The 22,390-nt window shown below is 42.8% G+C and overlaps 1 protein-coding gene across 1 annotated transcript; it reads left to right on the forward strand.

Moving 5' to 3' along the window:
• The first annotated feature begins 3,872 nt into the window (after positions 1-3,872).
• Positions 3,873-21,861, forward strand: LOC134101610 (uncharacterized). The gene is made up of 15 exons (XM_062555316.1): positions 3,873-4,003; positions 8,820-8,945; positions 9,204-9,359; positions 9,446-9,584; positions 10,814-10,983; positions 11,250-11,384; positions 11,679-11,864; positions 14,032-14,167; positions 14,384-14,732; positions 14,887-15,029; positions 15,173-15,388; positions 15,708-15,950; positions 16,357-16,478; positions 16,757-17,092; positions 17,244-21,861. The coding sequence occupies exons 1-15, from the start codon at positions 3,941-3,943 to the stop codon at positions 21,303-21,305; spliced, it is 6,582 nt and encodes a 2,193-aa protein (XP_062411300.1). The 5' UTR covers positions 3,873-3,940; the 3' UTR covers positions 21,306-21,861.
• The last annotated feature ends 529 nt before the right edge of the window (positions 21,862-22,390 follow it).

The raw sequence follows: 22,390 nt of genomic DNA on the forward strand, positions 1-22,390 counted from the left end.
GGGTTGTACATTTGAGAAGACCTGGAGTAGTTATTGTCATGGACAAATAAGGTATTAAAATAACCAAACAAGACATGTTTAGTAATACCTATTGGCCACACAGAGCTCACAAACAAGCCTATTGTGTCTGAAATTTCACAGCTGTGTGACAGCACAATCGAAGAGATTTCTAAAGAAGAGGATATATTTGTTATGCTGTACATTTGATGGTGAAATGTTGTGTGGTGACAACAATAAATTTTGCCTTTTTAAACTAATTCTACATCTAATGATGCATCTCTTCTATAAAATCATGTACATAATATTGTTATGATTGTTTTGATGTATTGTAGAAGTCACACTTATAAATAAGGGTAAGGGTTTGTGCTCGGACACAGTGTGTCTGTCTGCCAACAGCAGTGGCTGAGTAAAGGGCCTACAAAGATCGAATGAGGTGGGAGAATGAGTGTAATGAATAGGTATGGACGAGAATGTGTGAGTGAACTTGTGTATGCAAGTTCACAAGTTCACTGAGTGAGGTAGTGCATGAGTGGGGGTTAGAATGGCTTTTGTGAGAATGTGTCTTATGGGAGAGGTCTTTGGGTTTTTACAGCCCATTTTCAATCTCAGATATATATAATTAAGCAATATGGCACAAGTGAGAGTTGTGTTGGTAAAGGATATCGCCACAGCTGTGATTTACAGCCATTTACATTCACATCTACATATATTCATTTAGCAGACTCTTTTATCCATATAGGCCTCTACAAAAACTGCAGGGGGTTCACACAGAGGTGATGTGAGAATGTAATCAGAAAGCCAGCTTTGAATAGAAGTTTCTAAGGGAAGCAAACAATGGCCAACAAACCCCACTAGTTCTTTACTGTTTGTCGGAGCAGTATGCAAGCACCTTAAGGAAGGTAACAAGCAAAGGAGTCTGTTTTCAGTCTCTCAAGGGTATCTTTCTGTTTGCCAGAAAAGTGCTCATCTCTGAAAAAAAATCACAAAGCGTTGCAGACATTGTGAGTGTTACACATTAATTGGCAATGTCTCACTCTGAGAGTTGCCCAGCCAGAAATGACCACAGCTACAAAGAGTTCATAAGCTGCAGAATTCCTGACATTCCTGGCTATCTCTGGGAAACTCACACCATTTGACCTGACAGATGTACTGTATAGCTTGGTAAGGAGCGCCCCCTATTGGGACAATGGTGATAGTGTCAGTGCATCCAACACTACAAAGACAAAGGCAAGTTTTAAAAGTCAAGTCAAGTCAAGTCAAGATTATTTATATAGCGCATTTCATACACAGAGGTAATTTAATGTGCTTTACATAAACAAAAACCAAACAGTAATCGCAGATAAAATCATAGATAGGCAACGAGTAATAATAATAATAATACAAAGAAAATAAGAAAATAAAAAGAAAGCAATAAAGAATAACTAACATAAAAGACTTAAGGTGGAATAATTAGAAGACAGGTCTGTTTTTAACAGATAGACTTTGCCAGAGCCTAATTTAGCAAAACAGTGATAGTGATCCTTCTCAAACACCCAGAGCTGTTGCCACTCTTTGGAGATTCGTTGAAATTATACATTGCTGTGATCACAAACAATACTCATCGGCACCGATGCACCAGCACATTGTGAAACTAGAAAAGCACTCAGAGAGTGCAGACCTCCGCCTGTATTGTTCCTCCTAGGTTGTCATACATTTGAACCTAAACTATTCACATCGCCACCAATGTGGCCATACCATGCCATTACACCGCTAAGCGAAAAACATAAACGGCTCCGGAATCCCAACGGTGATACGGATCAATCCCAAAACTCCCCAAATAATTTCTTCCTTGGTTCACGTCTGACCTTCCCTGAAAAATGTATCTAAATCCATCCATTACTTTTTGAGTTATCTTGCTGACAAACAGAAAGACAAACAAACAGACAGACAGACAGACAGACAGACACCGGTCCCCGATGAAAACATAACCTCCTTGGCGGAGGTAAAAGCTATTTATTTGCATGGCGTGTGTGTTCCCTTCAGACACACCTGTGTTCTCTTACAGACACACAATTCTTTTGTTAGACACCTGCAATACCAGAAACCCATTCCTTTTGAGCAATGCTGCTTGGCTGCCACATAACCACAATACTTGGGAACATTGGCCACAACATTGACCAGGAGCAATGAAAAATTTGCCTTGTGTACCACTAGCGAAAGTGTGCCTGTTTGAACACGAGAAATACATTAATGCCGTTTAACTATTCCTCCCCATCACAATACTCACACAATTTTCAAAGCTTTTTAAAAGTCAAGTTCCTGTTAATTGATTTGCACAAACAACTTTAGCTTTACAACCCTCTGTTATCTACAAAAGCCCCGCGTCATCACATATTAATAATGAAACACTCATGTTTGTTGTTTGCATAGTAACACCGAGAAAGGATAACAGAGAAGAGAAGACTACAGCATATCAGTGGTGAAGAACCAGAGCAAACAGCCATGTGAGAGACCATAAGCTGACTATTAAAGGTTGGGTGGGCGGGGGGGGGAGGTGGTGGGGGCTGATTTATGGGCCCGTGGTATTTGGCTGGCTTTGCTGTGCCTCTGGAAATGCAGAAAGGCTATAAGAAAAGGAGCAAAGCAGAGGAGAAAGGACGAGAGGTGGAGGAATAGGGGGGTCTGGAGCAAATGCAATGGGAGCAGAGGAAAGAGCCGGAGGGGAGGAGTGCACAGTGCACTGAGCCGGTCAAAGTCTGGTACTGTAGTAGTATCGACACGTTCTGTGCCAGTCAGTCTCTAAGGGAGAACATACTGTTCTTGTGTCTTTTGTCTTCTCTCTGCTGCTGCCAGGTTCAGTGCTCAAGGCATTTATTCAAACAAAACATGAACACTTAATCTCCCCATAAGACAACAAAAACTCAAATGTACAGTATATGTATGTTCTCCCGCTAACTGAGCGGCTCTCTAACTGCACACACACACACACACACACACACACACACACACACACACACACACACACACACACACACACACACACACACACACACACACACACACACACACACACACACACACACACACACACACACACACACACACACACACACACACACACCTAATCCCCCCACCAATACACATACAAACACAAACAGAAACACACACACGTATAACACATAAGACAACAGAGATTGACATGCACACCTCCCTCTCACTCTCTCGCACATACGGAAATGAATATAAAGTTGACCTACTACTGACACGTTTGAACCGATGCCATAAAGTGAGCATGCTTTGAATATTTTTACTTATTAATCAACCACAAACAAAACACACCCAAAAGAATGTTTTGAAATACGTGGACATACGTGGAAAAAAAAATACTGTATTAAAACATATTTCTGCTCTCACGGCCTGCAGCCATAACTCCTGATGTTATATATATATAAACACAGACCCAAAAACCAGTTAGACAACCCAGTTACAATTATCATTCAAAATCTGATGACAGTGGAGGATTCAAAAGTCAACAACAGAGACAGAGAGGTACTGTAGATGGCAAAGACAAGGAGGGAGGGAGAGAGGGAAAGGTATAGAGGAGGAGGGAGGGAGAGAGAAAGGTAAAGAGAGCTCAGGAGTAGAAAGGGGTAGTGGGTGTGTGAGAGCAACTGAAGAGGGTGTGTCACTCTGTGCCTGCAGCAAACAGCCACCCCCGACACACATGCATGCACGCACACACACACACACACACACACACACAAATGTTTTTCACACTAGGGTGTGTGTTCATATGCAGCCCCCCCTGAAGCCCCCACCCCCTCCCCCACCAGTTCCCCTCCCAACACACAGACACACACACACAGAAGAGCAAAGGAACAACCAGAAAGAGTCCAGACAGCAGGGAAAGAGGGAGAGAGAGAGACAGACACCTTTGCCCAGAGCTCTGCTGCAGGCTGCCATGGCTCCATGCGGACTAGCTGGGATTTGCGGTCTCCTGCTCTTAAGCCTGAGCCTGACTGTGGTGAGTGGCTTCCTTCCTTCCATGACAGTGTGTTGGTGTCTGTGGCAAAGAGAATGCACGCTATGTGCTTTGGGCATGTTTGTGAGTTGGTGATTTATGGCCTCCTGTCTGAACAGCACTGGCTATTGCAGAGCTGACCCAGTCGACATGCTAGATTCACTCTCTTGACTTTGGGAAAGTTTCTGTGTCATCATGTGCACTCTAAGCAGCGTGCTTTTCTGCATGTGGTCCACCATCTACAAACACACATCTAGTCTGACGTTTTGGCCCTGGCTGCATATGGTTAACCCCGGGAACACAAATGCACTTGCTGTTAGCCTCTCATCATTATAAACATTAACAGATGGTACAATCAAGAAGGCTTTGGTTTGGATGCCATTTTAATATTGACCAAAACTGTAGGATAACAATCTGAGATGATATCACAGTTCTTGTTTTAGCACTGGTTTTGTACCTTCATCCAAACATATGATTTAGGTTTGTTAAATGCTGTCTACACACCATAATAATACATATATGATTCATATGCTAGAAGAATATCATATATGTTTAATATCTATAACAGGCCTGTGAAATATAGTAGCTACGTGTATAATGTCGCTGAGATGTGTGTGTGTGTGTGTGTGTGTGTGTGTGTGTGTGTGTGTGTGTGTGTGTGTGTGTGTGTGTGTGTGTGTGTGTGTGTGTGTGTGTGTGTGTGTGTGCGTGTGTATAAGAGGTTGTAAGTGACGGAGTGTGTGAGGGTTTGGTGTGAGTGTGGGAGATTGTGTTCTCACAATCTGCCTCAACTTTAATTCTGACCTGCCAGGGAGATCACTAATAGCCTGCAGGAGGAAGTCATGTCCCAACAGAGTCTGGCTCAGACAATCACCAGTGGGATGGACTCTTCAGAGAGCAGGGGTCTATTGCTCTCACCAAACGTAAAGCTTTTAAAGCTTTTAACAGTTTTGCACAAATAGCACACATCTATGAATGGGGGTCTGTTTGACACAAGATCTTTTAGGATGTATGAACATCGTTTCCCGTCGCCATCAGCTTAATCAGTGACAGATGAGTTATAGAGTGGTCTTCAATTATTTTATTAAAATGTGGGTAACCCAATCACATGTGTTTAATTTCCTCAATGAAAAAAAAAAAAAAAACCTTTTGCTGTCCAACCATTTGCTTGCTCCGATGGATGTCCCTGTGGCATGTTGTTGAAGACTGTTGGGTATATTGGTAGACAAGAGCTAGAGCTACCGGGTAGCTAACGCTACACTCTGGGTGCATGAACGGTCTTTGGTATTATTTGCCCTCAATGGTGCCTTTCAGGCAGCGCTGCCTTCAAGGCACTACTCCCCTCAGTTTAGGGGTAGGATGAGGGTTGAGGGAGTTAAGGTTAGGAATAGGGTAAAGGTAGTGCCTTTTAAGCTGTGCTGCTTAGAAGGTGCCGTTGGGGGGGAAAAAAAACACCATTGAGCGGGCATGACCACTCTGGGGGCATCTTCTTGCCTTGCAGCCCTACTGTAGCTGTTGGCAGCAGCTCAACTCAACTCAAGCTTGGTAGAACTGATTGTGTTGTTTTTCTCCCTCCCATACCAACAGTGGTACTCACAGTACTCTGTGACTTTGAGAAACAGGGATCTATGTCAAGTCAAGTTTATTTATATAGCACATTTCATACACATAGGTCATTCAATGTGCTTTACATAAACAAAAAACAAACAGTAATTATAGCAGATAAAATCATAGATGGGCAAAGAGTAATAGTAATACAAATAATAATAATAATAATAATAATGTGAAAAATGGCCGAAATTCTCCTGTAAGGTCTCTGTCTGAGAAACCCACACACACGCATGGACAGATTATTCCCTCTGTCTTTCTGCACCCATTTCCTGGAAGATTCATGACATGCCAACACAAAGGCTCCATAGTTGGCTGGCAAACATTTGCATTGAAGTTTATTTTCCTTCTTCTTTCATTTCTACTTCACTTTCTCTCTTTCTTTCCTTTTCTCCGTCAGTAAACTAAGTATGCCCGACAGAATAAGAAAATATGACTTGTATTACAGTAATTTCTTGTGTATTAGCCACATCGTGTATAAGCTGCAGGACGGCATTTTATGCATGTTAAAAGAAACAAAACCATACAATACCAACAATACCATTTTAACTGTCCCCGTGAATTAACCTCATAAGACATTTTTAAAAATCAATGTATAAGCCACGGTTAATAGTTGGGAAAATGAGGAAGGTAGCGTGGTTAAGCATGTGCATTCAGGTTGTGTCTGTACCTTACGCGGCGGTAATATTCAAATGATATTGCCTGCAGATTTAGTGACAGTATGAAACAGTTAGAAACGGCTAAGGGTTTTTTTAGGCACTCCGATTGCGCGTCATGCCTAACAACACCTAACAACACTGTTTCTAAAACGTTTATCTGGCAAGATTTCATGAAACAAAGACACAGCAACGAGAAATGTAACAATGAAGGCTATTCATACATAGGCTCTAATCATTCTTCCGCTAAGAAATATATTTCCTCTATCTATATTCAGAACTGCAAGTAAGAGCTGGCTTCTTTTGTTCACTCACTACAACAAAACTTTAGAGTATGGAAGGAGTACCTGGACCATTATCTACAGATGAATTGCAATTCTTCACTGTATTTGATTACACAATAACACAAAAGTTCATGTTTGCACAACTGTACTGTACCAAATCAATCAAGTAGGCCTGTTCAGCTGCACACAAGAAAATAGAATGCTTCATTTGTCTTTCTCCATACACAACCAGACAGTGTGACTGTGCGAGTATACAGTGCTGATTGGGGGGTGGGGTGGGGCTTACTGTATATCATAAGCCCCACCCCCCAATCAGCACTGTATACTCAGGCCATGATAATCAAAGATAATTTGTATGGTAGGAGCAGGCTACACTCAGTCTCTTATATTTCTTTTCAGAGTGCTTGGCCAAACCTATATGCTTACTCAGAAAAGGAAAAAGGCTGCACTTTGCATATCAATGTGTTTTACGTAACATGTTTACAGTATATGCAAAGTGCGGCCTTTTTCCTTTACCAAGTCATCATAATCGAAGACAGTTCAGAATCAGTTTTAGAACACTCATTATCTGATCTACCTGTAGCTAATTATGACAAACTGGTTTGCTACATGGTTGGATCAAATACGTTTTACTTTCTGAGCCTGGTATGTCTCTGCTGACAACAGGATTTGTACAGATGCTCTGATGCGTTGAAATAACACACCCAAGCTTAAGGGGTCATTCCAACGGTTGTCTGATGAGTAACATGAAAGATTCTTGAGAGATTGTTTTTTCTTCTGCCAGCTGCAACGTGACATTAATCATCTGGAAAGACAAGGTGTAGGCTCACTAATGCTTTGCGACAGGCAAGAAAGAAGTCTGATGGTTGTCTTCACCTGCATTGTTCCATTGGTTACACTGATATCATGACAGTACACATAACAATTAGTGGACGGTTATTTTTTTCCCTAAAATATGACATCAGGCATAGTACAGTATACTGTATGTGACCTTGAGTAGGCCATTTCCCTCTGTTCCTGGAGGGGTTCTGATTGAAACATTCAAAACCAATGCAGATACCAAACGAAAATATCTGAAAATAAATGGACTTTAGCATAATGTTCTACAAAAAGTTGACTCTAAAACTTGCTTTTATATTTTTGTTTGTCCGGAAGTGCCCAATAGCTCAATGTTGTTTTATGTGCCACTAGAAAGGCCTTAGAAACACACCTGTCTGTTTACAGTATGCCGTTGAAAGGGTCAACATGATGATGATGATCACAGAGCTCATGGATCAGTGACTCCTCCAAAGTAAACAGGAATTAGCCTGAATGTTTTGAGTTGGCAGAGGCTGGTGGGACAGCAACTTCAGCAGGTCCATGCAGTCCAACAGCACTGTGATGTTATATGTGTGAAGCCCATGCAGTATGTGTGAACACACTGCGGTCAGATGTATCGTCCAGATACACGGACTGAGCAGCACATTCAGACAGGCAGATGAGGGTATTTATATTACTGGTGATTAGTCTGCCTTAGAGAAATATATTAATCTTCCTATATATTAATATATTAATGCCAGTGAGTGACATTTCTGACAGCCCGTGAATGATTCTGACAGTAAACATATCATCTCAAACTGTAATGCAGGTGCACGCCAGCATATTTCTTTATAATTCTTTATATCTTTGATATATACAACACATGCATCTGATCAACCACAGTAGAGTCCAACTTTACATAACTTTTTTGAATTTACCCTGATTAATTAAGCAATAAGCCCCGAGAGGCCGTGGGTTATACTGTATAAACGAACAGCTAAGGGGCGTTGTTAGGAACGACGCGAAGCGGAACTATCCGTTTTAGAATCTGACACACTCACACTCACTCACACACACACACACACACACACACACACACACACACACACACACACACACACACACACACACACACTCACACACACACACTGAAATGATAACTAATGTGTCTGCATTTTGCAGACAAGATTATCCTTGTATTACATCACTCAAGTACTACAGACATGTGGATTCTTATATGCTCCATTAAAAATGTATTATTGTACTGTGGCACAGAATATCCTCTCTCTCCCACTCACTTCCTTTTGATTTCCACTGTCATATCTACAGTAAATAAATGCAAGAAGCCGCCAAAATATATACTTTAAACCGGCACTGTTGGTCAAAATGGGACTCATCTTGGGCCAAATAGTCTAAGAACTACTACCATTGGAGAGAGACATTATAATTTATAAATTTGTTTCACCCCTGAAGGTTTTCAAAGTAGAAGTAGTAGCTGGGAAGAATGCCATACTGCGGCGGCAGAAGAGAGAGTGGATCCTCCCTCCAACCAAACTGATGGAGAATGTTGACCACACCCAGAAAGAGTGGGTCGCCAAAGTAAGGACTCTTGACCGATGAGAATTTTGATGAGGCCTTTCCTTTGTCAGGCATCCTGTGTTGTCATTTATTTCAACTGCATACAGTACAATATTGAAAATACTGAATTAGGCTATTACCCAGTCATTAGTCAACCATGAATGGCTGAATGTCTGTATGGTTAACATGTTTGTGATCAGTTGAGATAAGGGGGCCAAAACAACATCACTATTGAAGAAATTACACATCAGAACAACTAAGGGAAATTTTCTCTTCCAGGTTCGCTCAGACAGGGAGACGAAAAACCGTGTGAAGTACAGCTTATCTGGAATAGGGGCAGACAAACCACCAATAAACCTCTTTATAATAAACGAAGACAATGGGTATGTTACGGTCACAGGAATACTGGACAGAGAGGAATATAAGCAGTTTAATGTAAGTTGTTTATGGTTTTAAGGTACATTTTTTATACCAGTTAGTAGAAAAAAGGAGAAGGTAACATGTTTGTTTTTTCCCCACAGCTGACAGCATATGCAAGGTTCCCTGATGGGTCCTTTGCAGAAGATGAGGTTCTTTTAAAGGTCGTGGTCCTAGATCAGAATGACAATGGACCTGTATTTCAGCCCCTGTCAGCATCAGTAAGAGAATGCCGCCAAGTCGGTAAGAAGGAGTCATTGCTCTTAAATCTTAAAATATGTGTACAGTTCTTCAAAATGTTTGATGTCTGACCCATCCCAGTGTGACAATAATGGTGCATTTAACCAGAGAGGGTTAAAGTGGAGCGAGAGGCGCAAACGTTCGATCATTTCCGCGCTCTGTCTTCGCAAAGTGGAGGGGGGCTAAATCCCCCTTTAAGTAGACCTGTTAACATTCGAACTGAACTGCTTGCCAATCTGCCAGAGATCGATATCCCACTATGACGTCTTTGCGACACGCCTCTTTAAGCAGACAGGAAACTGTTCGAGTTTTTCTTCCACAGAGATGCATTATGTTGCTCTATCTTGTCAGTAATTAAGGATCTTTGATTTGGTTATGGTTATGGTTATGGTTATTTAGCAGACGCCTTTGTCCAAAGCGACATACAAATAAATAACAATACAAATTAAATAACAGTGAACAATTACAAAAAGGGAGAATAGCAATATTATCAATAAAATAATCAATTAAGCACTAACCTAATGAGAAATAAAACAATGAAATGAGAATAGCAATCAAATAAGTCACTCAGTTAATTATATAATAACAATAACTATAGCATGGTATGGCTAAATTTAAGGACAATAGCAGAATAAATGTCAAATTCTAACAATGGACAAATTATAACAAAACAATATTATTATACAAACCATAACACATAACAAACGCTCAAAAGACTAAGTGCATATTAAACAAATATGCCTTAAGACCCCTCTTGAAAGATCCAAAACTGTTGCTGGAACGGAGAGCACTGGGCAACTCATTCCACCAACACGGAACCACTGAAGAATAGGATCTACAGTTTGACCTAGCATGAATGGTTTGTCGACATAACAGACGCTCCTCAGAAGATCGCAATGGGCGGTTGGGAATGTACATCTTGATCAAAGAACTGAAGTAGCTAGGAGCAGATCCAGTCAGTGTCCTATAGGCCAGAGTGAGAGATTTAAATTTAATTCTGGCTACTATAGGGATCCAGTGGAGAGTAACTAGGAGAGGGGTTACATGTGTCCTCTTTGGCTGATTGAAGACCAGTCGTGCTGCAGCATTCTGAATCAACTGTAGTGGTCTTAATACGCAAGCAGGTAGGCCAGCTAACAGGGAATTGCAGTAGTCCAGCTTGGAGATAACCATTGCCTGTACAAGAAGCTGAGTAGTGATTTAACACATGACTAATATTCTGAACACTCCAGGCACCTATGTTGCGACAATGACGGGCAAGGACGATGACCAAGAAGGAAGCATCAACTCAAAGATAGCCTACAGCATCCTGAGCCAAGAACCTGCAGGGTCAGAGGATGTGTTCGCTATTGATAAAGCGACCGGTGTAATCACTGTGAAAAGACCTATTCTGGACCGAGAGGTAAGAACAAGCTAAATACACTAACGACACAATTTGGCAGCAGCCATCAGGGGATGTTAGGCAATGAGTTTCAAGTTTGACCTTGGTGACATAACATGGCATGACTTCTGCAGGAATGGGGTCGGTAAATACACACCAAAATCTATACTGGCTTATGATACTTCAGTTCTGCGGGAAAATTCCCAGTTCCCTAAGATAAATCATGTAAAGAACACCCATCAAATCACTGACATGACTGACAATATGAATGAAAATGGTCTTTCCAGGCCATCGAGTCATATACAGTCGTTGTCCAAGGAGTGGATGATTTTGGAGCTCCAGGTGGAAACACAGGAACTGGGACAGTATTCATAGAAGTCCGAGACATCAACGACAATGTCCCTACTCTGGAGAAGGACATGGTGAGAGGACAGATGCAAAAAGATTCAGGCTAAATGATGTGGAAAAAGAGTAGCTTACCAGAATAACTAGCCTCAATAAGTCTGTTCATACTTTCCATCAATATTGTAGCCAGCACACCCAAGTGAAAGTATTCCTGTGTATTAATGATTGTAATGGACAATGCCCAGGGGCCCTGTTAAATATGATGAGGATCTTAGAGACAGCAGATTCAGCCTGAGTAATGCACTGCATACTGTACATAATCCTGCTGCTTGATCAACTGATATGTTCCCTTTCTCCATGTTCATCCTCAGTACTCTGGAAATGTGAATGAAGGAGAAGAAGACGTAGTGGTGATGAGAATCAAAGCTCTCGATCCGGATTTAGAGAAGAGCGATAACTGGTTGGCTGTGTTTCACATTATATCAGGGAACGAGGAAGACCTGTTCACCATCGAAACTGACCCACTTACTAATGAGGGCATCTTGAGGCTGGTTAAGGTATGACTTGCATGTTTTGAAATGTGTCACTGAGGAAGTATTTCACGACAGGATGAAATACAAGCTTCAACACAAGCAGTTTTCTTTTGGTTTTGACAAGCACCTTCCAGGGTTCGTACACCTTTTTCATGGCCAAATTCAAGCACATTTTAAGGACTTTCAAGATGAGTTTTCCAGTACCGAAATGGAGCGTGAACAAATCCAAAGCCCTGTTGTTTGAGGTCACTGACTGTAGGACAAAGATCCAGAAAATTTGATACAACTTAAGCCGAATACAGAACCAGCAGCTATCATTAGGTTAACTCAATGGGGCATTGAAAATGAATGTGCCCCATTTCATTAGTGTTTGCTGCTGCTCTTTTTGGTCTATGTCATATCAAGTTTCCTTGTTCTTTTTCTTACTGACAGCACTCGATGGTGTTGAACAGCATGGATTGATTCATACCATATTTCAGGAGTGTGATTGGCAAAGGACAAAAAAAGAGGAAAATATACCCAACACCCCCAGGAGAATTTTTTTTAAAAATAACCCCTTAAATGATGACATCAGATGACTTTTATGAGAACTATTGATAAACTGTGATACATATATTTCAAACATTATAACATACTACAATATAGTCTATATATATATATATATATATAGGCTATATATATATATATGCCTATATAAAGTCTATAACTCATTTATTTATAGTAAAGTAGCCTAGGCCTACTCAAAACTAAACCAGATATGGCTGAAATATGTAGGCTATCATGATAATTTTGCCAACAATGATGTAGAACCATGAACTTTCTCAGTTCATAACATGTTTTGTTTTAACTTAAACTAACATAAAGTTATAATTTTGACTACATTTAGGCCTACTTGATAACATATAGCCTGTCCCTGTACAATATAGTGAACCATAGGCCTATTGATATTGATGCTGTTTGAAGAGGTTGCAACTTGCTTGATTATATTTAAGTTCCAAAGAAAATCAAATTGCACCACCCCCTCTCCTTCCAAAGAAACATGTCCTACACCTGTTAGTTCACGTGCACACACTAAATGGAGAGCTATAGGATTACAATTCAGACTGTGCCTTTAAATAGGCGACTTTTTTCATCTATCAGAACAATGCTACAGTAGGCCATTTCCACTAAAAAATCATCTCAATATTATGTGCAAGACTAATGTTTACCAAGAATGCCAACATGGTAATTTCTTAGCATAAAGTAGGCTACATACGTTTTCTCAGAGTGAGATGACTATCCCGAAATATGTTTTGAATGACATGGGGCGCACGGAGGTGAACGGCTGGAAAACGCGTTCACCTCTGTGACAAGGTGTTACCTAAACAATTTAGTTGACCTAAGGTAAGGCTTTGTGGCTAAAACGATGAAAACCAGTCACAGCTAACTTCAAGCACAGTAGCCTACACGCGCAGAAATGAAAAGTCAATATCGCCATCACGAGATTGCTGTCATTAGCGCAAAATCCAGACACGTCAAACTGGACACGAATGCGTGGCAAAGCCAACAACTTCATAAATGATGTCTTTTAAATAAATAATTTGAGCTTTACCGTTTCATGGCTTCTGCTAAGAAATAAATTGTTCACCACACACATCGAACTTGCATCAAACATTCATCAATTCACTTTCAATGAAATCCACTAGAGAACGGACAAGGCTTGCGGAGTGATATGAATGAAAGAAGCACCAAACCCGTCGTCATTGTCAGCGGCCTATTATACAGCAAATTCATTTTATTTTCCTTCATTTAATAATTGGTCTATTGAGTCAGACTGCCGAGAAATATGTAGGCCTAGCACTTTCAAGCATTCACAAGCATTTCACCCCAAATCCAAGCATTTTTCAAACCTTGAAAACACCACATTAAAATCCAAGCATTTTCATGGATTTCAAGCACCCGTACGAACCCTGTTTATCTAATATTGTCACCTTTTCCCCACAAGAATCTAAGCTGAATCAGGTACTGTAGCACTAGGCTGGCATGGTGAACTTAACAAATGTCATGGACATGTCATTTATTTACGTACAGCATTACTTGTTAACTAGAGTTGCAAAGTTGAGGCTACTGTTAGTGTCTTAAGTATCTTATTCTTTCCCCTTTCCCATATGTGTCATGGACAACTCCAAATAATCTACAATGCCTCCAACAGCCAGTGGATTATGAAAAAGTCAAGGAAATCGACCTGGATTTGCTGATTGAGAATGTTGCTCCGTTTGTCGATGGAAATGCTATAGCTTTGGGCTTTGAGAAAGATTTAGCTGGACCAGGAATAAGCCCTTCTGGAGGTGGAGGAGGAGGTGGTGGAGGAGGAGGGGGAGGAGGTGGAGGAGGAGGGGGTGGGGGTGGAGGAGGTGGGGGTGGAGGAGGAGGAGGTGGAGGAGGAGGGGGAGGAGGTGGAGGAGGAGGGGGTGGGGGTGGAGGAGGAGGGGGTGGGGGTGGAGGAGGAGGAGGTGGTGGAGGAGGAGGTGGTGGTGGAGGACCTGGTGGCGCTGGAGGGCCAGGTGTAGTCCCTATTGAACCTGATGACCCGTCAAAGCCTGGCACAAAACCAGGCATCAAACCTGGAGTAAAACCAGGACCCAAACCAGGACCCAAACCAGGACCCAAACCAGGCATCAAACCTGGAGTAAAACCAGGACCCAAACCAGGCACCAAACCTGGTCCAGGGCCAGGTAAAAAACCTGAGAAAAGTTACCCAATAAAGATTGCAGTGAACAACATGCCAGATGGACCAGGATTCAGTCCAGAAGTGAAGGAGATATCAGTGCCAGAGGACGTGGAAGGCCCAATGGTGATTGCCTCCTACCCTGCCACAGATGGAGATACTGGAGAGGTGGCAGAAAATGTAAGGTCTGTAAAAACAACAAGCACAAACAAAACACTCCCTTTTCACTATCTCAGGAAAGATTTTCTATATACAGTAGACACTGTTTAACATGAAAAATTGTACGAAAAAAAACGTTATGCTCTTTGAAGAACAATTGGTATTATTTTTTGTAATTAGATATGCCAAAGGTCATGATCCTGATAATTGGTTCATCATTGACGAGACAACAGCGGAGATTAAACTAAACAAGGTGCCAGATCGAGAGTCTCCATTTGTGGTCAACGGAATTTACACAGCCTTGATCCTTTGCATGACAGAAGGCAAGTTATATTTATGCTATTAGTGGTATACATGCAGAAACTGCAGTCGATGGCATGAACAATGTGGAATGGCAGACAACACTTGATGTTTAGAATCATAAACATAAGGTCTGAAAACATTGTGGCTCTTGTTTTCTCTTTAGATATGCCAAGTAAAACTGTCACTGGAACTATAGCCCTAACTGTGGAGGATTCAAATGACCACTGCCCCATCCTGACAAGCACTTACCAGAGTGCCTGCACCGATATCAAAGTTGTGAATATTTCTGCTTTCGATGCAGACGACAGTGCAAACCCTCTGTTCTTTAGGCTTATTGAAGAGGAGACCAAGGGAGAATGGGAAATGAAGTCGGTCGATGGTAAGAGTAACATTTCTCAGAGCACAGACTTATTTTGGGCATATCTTCACACACACACACACACACACACACACACACACACACACACACACACACACACACACACACACACACACACACACACACACACACACACACACACACACACACACACACACACACACACACACACACACACACACACGTATATACTGTACCAGGTAGTCTTTTTTTGCGTGGACAAACCTCTAGTTAAAACTCAAGCATACTTTCAATAAGGCAAGCCAAACCATGTCTCATAATTCTATTGTAAAGGAGCTCTGTTTCCTCTCCTTGGCAGACACAACAGCTGCTTTCTGGGCTAAGGAGCCCTTGTGGCCGGGAATATACCGTATAACGGTGGAGGTGTTTGATGCCCAGGGTTCAACCTGTCCAGACAGACAGACCATGGAGGTGCTAGTGTGCACATGTGACGAGGGAGGAGGATGTGACCGCGGGGTAGCAGCTCAGCAAACCAGATCCTCAGTCAACCTGGGGATGGACACTATTGGTCTAATGATTCTTGGACTGGCGTTCATATTGTGTAAATAGACACATACACACACACATATCCTTAGATGTTCGCACGCACACACCACACCTATCCTTGTTGCACACGTACACGTTGCAGGACGTAGCACATAACTCACATGTGACATTTGATGAAGAACCACACCTTTTCTGGCAGCAAAACTGGCAGCTAATTATCCTGTGGCAGTTTGTTGTCCATGGCATTGCTTGTGAGATTTTACTGCAGTTTTCCCCTCTGGGCCTGCACTAGCATAATTAACCCACAGTCGCAGCTCTATCAGTTCACTGTCATCATACTGTAGGTAAAACTAAATCCAAAATGTTCCCACACACCAGACTTGTGTGCATCCTCCAACTCCGGGTTGTCTTGCCAGCCCTAAGTTGTCATAATTGTCTTTTCTGTGTGTGCTTCTGTGCAGTGGTCCCTCTTCTGCTACTGTTCTGCCAGTGTGGAGCAGCAGCTGCACATTTCACTGACCTGCCCTTCGATGCTAAAGAGTACCTCATTCCATATCACATTGAATCAAATGGAGAGGACAAGGTAACATACTGGAGTGCACTTGATTCATTCAGAGCATCAATTATCTTGTCTTTGTTAGATGTAACTTTCTAAAACAAGTCATTGTATATTCAAACCAACACATTGTTTTGACATTGCAACAGCAATGCGTAAGGCCCATATAAATCTTTGATTAGACACTGACAGAGCTGTTCTTCATTCTAGTTGAGGATTCAAAAAATACTTGAAATCGCCATTTTCCTACTTTAATCTTGAGTTATGTTCTTCGTAACTATTGGTCAATGTATTTTTATGTGTAGGAGGTCCCTCTCTTCAGCATTCCAGTCACCCTTTCCAAAGCTGTAAGTGCTGTGAATGTCGCTAATGTTGCCACCAAGGGCTCAGCGGGTCTGCTCGGTAAAAGCTCAGGAAGCTTCTATGGAGAAGCCGGAGGGACATTTCATCAGGAGATGATGGGCGGGATGCAGGAGATGATGGGCGGGATGCAGGAGACAGACTACCAGTATGGGTTCCATCAGAATTCGTTTGGCTCAGGAAGGAGGCAGGAATATTACACTTCTCATACCCACATGGAGAGAGGCATCTTTGAAGAGATCGCACTTCCTGATGATTTACTACATGAGTATTATTCTCAGGTGAGGAAGAATCCACAGCCTCAGTATGAATTCAGTCTCAGTATGTGTAGGATCAGGTCAATAAGACTGTGAAGGTGCTACTGGAAATTAAATCTTGACCATGAATATGTTGGCAAATAAAATATCTGAATGATGTGTATTGCTTCCACAGAAGGCGATGAGTGTAACTCAAAACAGCAAATTCAATGACTGTCTGCTGGTGTACGACTATGAGGGGCAGGGATCTCCTGCTGGCTCCGTGGGCTGCTGTAGCCTCCTTGGGTCTGACGATGACCTTGCCTTCCTTGACAATCTGGGACCACAGTTTTCCACCCTTGCCCAGATTTGCAAACCCCCAAAACCTGTTGTTGTAAGCAAGGCTGCATCTCTGCAAACCAATGTCAAGAGAGAAAGCTCCATCTCTACCAGCGCAACAAAGGTTGCCCAGAGTCCTCCCCCACTGCCTCCTATCCAACAGACTGTCACTGATACCACCAGGACCATCAGCAGCTCTGCTACACTTCCCAGAATGCACCTGAGTCACACTGTGCCCACCCAGACTGTGCTAGTGCAGCAGCAGCAGCCACTGTATTACTTAGTGGAGCCACAGGTCCAGCATAGAGTAGTTCTGGCTGAGAGACCCCATGTAGGACTAGGTCAGGGTGTACTTCTGGTCAACCGTGCGCCTGTGATACAGGGAGTTATACCTTCCCAAACAACCACCCCAACTAACCCCACACTACTGCTTCAGGGTGGTCAGACCCTTGTTCAACACAGCACTCTCCCGAGGATGACTGCTTCTGGGTCACATCGTGTGATGCTGATGCAAAGGCAGCCAGGGGACGTGGCAGTGACACAGGACCAAACATTCAGCCATGCTCCCCAGCTGATACATACCCCCGCACAAGAGAGGGTGATCCTAATGGATGCCCCCGAAAGCATCGGGACACCGTGGCCAATAGGTCAGTTCACAAGTCCAAGTTCAACAATACCAACCTATGAAAGTAGTCAGCTGAGTAATGAGAGACTTAACATGGTGCAAAGCAACATCACTCATGTTTCAAGGCCACTATCCCAACAATCACTTTTCAGCTCAAGGTTCTTTGAAGGGGTCAGCAGCCCTGGTCTGGCCCCTGAAGGGCTACCCATGAGTTATTTCCCAAGCATGGGAGTAGAGGAGACCTCTTCTGTTTCTAACATTCCCCAAGTTCCTCCTACAGCACCTGAAACTGTGAATGAGTTATTTGAGAGAACCAGTGTACCTGCTGTGGATGATCTGGTCACAGACACAACCCAACAAGAGGAGGTCTCAGAGGAGATCCAAGGGACTGATTTGGCGGAGGAGCATGTGGCAGTGGTGGTTGAGTCTGACAAAGTTGAACCAGTCACAGGTGTGTCTGAAGATGTGTCTAATGAACTCGGTGAACCAGAGGTGGAAGCCACTGTGGACCATGAGGAAAGCCTACCTGTCTCCTTGCAGGCCTTAGACGTGACAGTACCACCAGAAATGTCAGAGACTGAGAAGGACGCTACCCACCACACTGCCCCTGTGACAGAGGGGAATTTAACAGAAGCCATACTTGAAGAAACAGATGCTGGATGGACAGTGGATGAGTATGCATCTGAGACAGTTCTTCTTGCTGCACCTGAAATATCATCAGGGGAAACTGACATCATTGATCTGGTAGCAGACCAGATCAGTGCTTCCCACTCGCTGCAAAGCGAGTCCGGAATGGTTGAGGAAACAATCAATTCATCAGGGAGTGCATTGGATGTGTCTGCAACACAGGACTCACATGCTGAGGAGATTGAAGATGAAGTATCCAGCATGACACTGGAAGACACTATTGAAGCAGAAGAGTCAGGCCCTAGGGATGGAGAAGCAAGCTATGTTGATGGACACTCAGAATTTGCTCCTTCAACGGACATTACCATTTCACATCAAGAGACATCTGCTGTTTCAGAGAATGAAATAGAGTTGGATACAGACAAAAGCCCTGGTCCAGCGGCATCACTAGATATGTCTCAGGGCACTGATCCAGCAGAGATAGAGGCTTTGGAGATTACTCACCTACAAACACAACAGGTTACAACAAGCCAGGTGCTGGTGGACACAGAGGGTGATGGTGTTATTTTGACTCAAGTAGTAACATCCATGTCTGAGATCGATGGGATAACTGCAGAAGAATCTCTGGAGTCCAATGCTGCCTCTATGGAGGAAGGTTCTAATGTAGAGGACACAGAAGCAGAGAAGTCAATGCAAGAAGAGAAGGATCTCTCTAGTCATGAACAGCTGTTGGGAGAAGAGGAGCTTGGTTCCACAGAGGATATGGAGATATCTAATATACCTTTGAGTCAGCAAGACTTAAAGGATGAATCTTTGGATGCATCTGAGGGAACAGAAATGAATGAAGATGCACAAGAGCCCATTGATGAAGAATCTCTGGAGCCCAATGTTGTGGCGATGCAGACAGTAGATCCAGCCTCTGTGGAAGAAGAGTATGAGGTGGAAGAAGTAAGGAAATACACTGGACAAATGCCAGATGGGGTAACTGAAGAAGAATCTCTGTCCAATGCTGCCTCTATGGAGGAAGAGAGTGAAGAGGAAGAGATAAGTGAAAACATTGGACAAATGCCAGAGGCTGAAACATCTAATCAAGATGTCGAGGAGCATCAAGACCTACAGATTGCGGAAGACTCTAATGTGGACTTCCCAGGAGCAGAGAAGCCAATGCAAGAAAAGGATCCCTCTAGTCATGAACAACTGTTGAGGGAAGAGGTGCTTGGTTCCACACTGGATGTAGAGATGTCCAATGTAACTGTAAGTGTAGCTGAGCAGGACTTACAGGGTGGGTCTTTGGATACATCTGAAGATCAATCCGAACGGAAGGAAGAACAAGAGCCCATAGATGATGGGGATATGTCTGACGCAGGGAGTATGTCAGTACAGTGCTCCACAGCCTATTCAGAACAAACGGATGATTTGAGTGAGTCAGAGTGTATAGAGGAAGATGGATATGATGAAGCAGTATTAGATGCAGAGGTCGTTCCAGATAAGTCAGAGGGGGTGCTACCATGTGACGATGAGGACATGATGCTGGTGTCCGTGGATGCACAGCCTGCTGCTCCCGTTCAGTCAGATATGTCCATGCCAACTCTGCAACCTACCACAACAGTGGAAATACAGGCAGAATCAGTGGTTGAAGAATCACCTGAGCATCCTGTGCCAGATGTAGCAGAAGTAGAGGAGGCTGGAGCTTCATTAGTGGCTGAGGGAGAATTAGTAGAGGCTACATTTGGACTTGACAAAGCCACAGAAGCAGGGACTGATTTAGAGGTGGCAACAGGTGAACAGCCAGACCATCAGACAGGCACAGAGGGAGAAGAAGAGGTTCAGATTGAGTATGAAGGTGTGGCAGCGGAGACACCTGAGGCTGAGGTGAAGACAGAATCAGGTAATGGTGATGCCGATGTAGAAAGAGAAGAAGTAGAGAGGATAGTAACCACGGCAGTATCTGATGAAGCTGAGGAGCATCCTGTGCCAGATGTAGCAGAAGTAGAGGAGGCTGGAGCTTCATTAGTGGCCGAGGGAGAATTAGTAGAGGCTTCATTTGGACTTGACAAAGCCAGAGAAGCAGGGACTGATTTAGAGGTGGCAACAGGTGAACAGCCAGACCATCAGACAGAAGTGGAAAGAGAAGAAGTAGAGAGGATAGTACCCACGGCAGTATCTGACGAAGCTGAGGAGCCAGTTAGCTTGGAAATAGCAGCGGAAAAGACTGAGACAGAGGCTGTAATAGAGACAGAGCAGGCCACTCCAGAGTCAGTACGTGTAGAAGCAGAGCAACAGCAAGCTGAGCCACAACCTAGGAGAGTAGAGATGGAGATTGAGGAATCAGAGAAGACTCTGGAGATTCTACAGACACTGGAAGTGACAGGAGACCCAGTTTTACAGACAGAAACAGGGGAAGTTAGCAGTGTCTCTGTGTCTGCTGAGGTAGGTGAGGTTTTACACACTGTAGCATCTTCAGAAGAGATGGAAGCTGACTCCCCCACAGCGGAAAAACCAGAGGAGGAAGAGGGGCAGGGGGCACTACCCCAGGGGCAGGAACTCGGGGCTACAGCTGAAGTCAGTTCCAGCAGTGTGGGTAAAAAGCCGAAAAAAGCCAGCAAGAAGGCATCAAAGGGACCCAAAAGCCCAAAGAGTCCTATGGGGAAATGCAAACAACAGTAAGCAGTACTGTAGAGAGACTAGATTTGATGCATTTGATGATTTGTATGTAAGATAGTTTGATGTTTCCTGTGTCAGACTGCTGGCCATTTTGATCCCCTGAGCCTCGACATTACATCGATTAAATGGTAAATGCTGCATACTCACCTACTTTCGGGTGCATTTCAAAACTGTAGTTTATGCTAATTGTTTAAAGTTAAGTCATTTTCTATATCTAATCCATAGAATTTCAGAGGTTTAAATGTTTCTGAATGTTTGTCTAAGCTTTGATAATTCTTCAGATACGATGTGGTGTATGGACTCTCTTCCCCTGAGAATGTGGTATTGAAAGCTAGGCAAGCACAATTGGTGTATGGTTATGTATGGGTTTTAGACATGAGCTTTGGAATTATTAACGTTTGGATGCCATTTTTTATGAGCCTTATGCTTTTGTCTGCTAAATAAATTTCCCTTTGTTTGCTTGAATATGAATAAAAAAAAAGATATTGCACTCAATAAAAAAACAGTGGTCACTGTATATTCTAGTACCTATTTTGTATGTGTTAATGAAGAAAAATAATAAAACCTTGAATGTAAGTTCAGTATAAATAAATGAAGAACATATCTCATGATGAGATATCCAGATACACCACTAGAGGTCATCATAGCACTAGTGTGCAGCTCTGTCATCTGCCATCCAGCTGCTCTGCTCCTCACTCATCATCCACATTCCATAAAGAGACCAAGCAGAAAAAAAGCAACCACCACATAATCCATTAAGTACTGTAATACAACGATGCAAAGGGTCTTACTGGGGAGCAACACAATGAAAAATAAGTAAATAGCATTTTTTTTTTTTTTTTTTTTTCTGTAGGGCATAATGCTACTGCGTGCACAAAACGTATTCATATTTACATCAATGTGTAACCAACCATCTCACATGCTACATTCATTATGTACAGTATTATGCAGAATGCCATTTCAATCAAGGCAGTTAGTTCCCTTTGTATGTATAATGATCAATGTGGAACAGAAGTGTTTTGAAGCTATATTTCTGTATGTGAATTGAGGAAAGCAAGACTTCACTTTGGCTTCCTCATGAGAAACAG

The sequence above is a fragment of the Sardina pilchardus genome, chromosome 15 (assembly GCF_963854185.1).
Source record: "Sardina pilchardus chromosome 15, fSarPil1.1, whole genome shotgun sequence".
Classification (NCBI taxonomy): Eukaryota; Metazoa; Chordata; class Actinopteri; order Clupeiformes; family Clupeidae; genus Sardina; species Sardina pilchardus.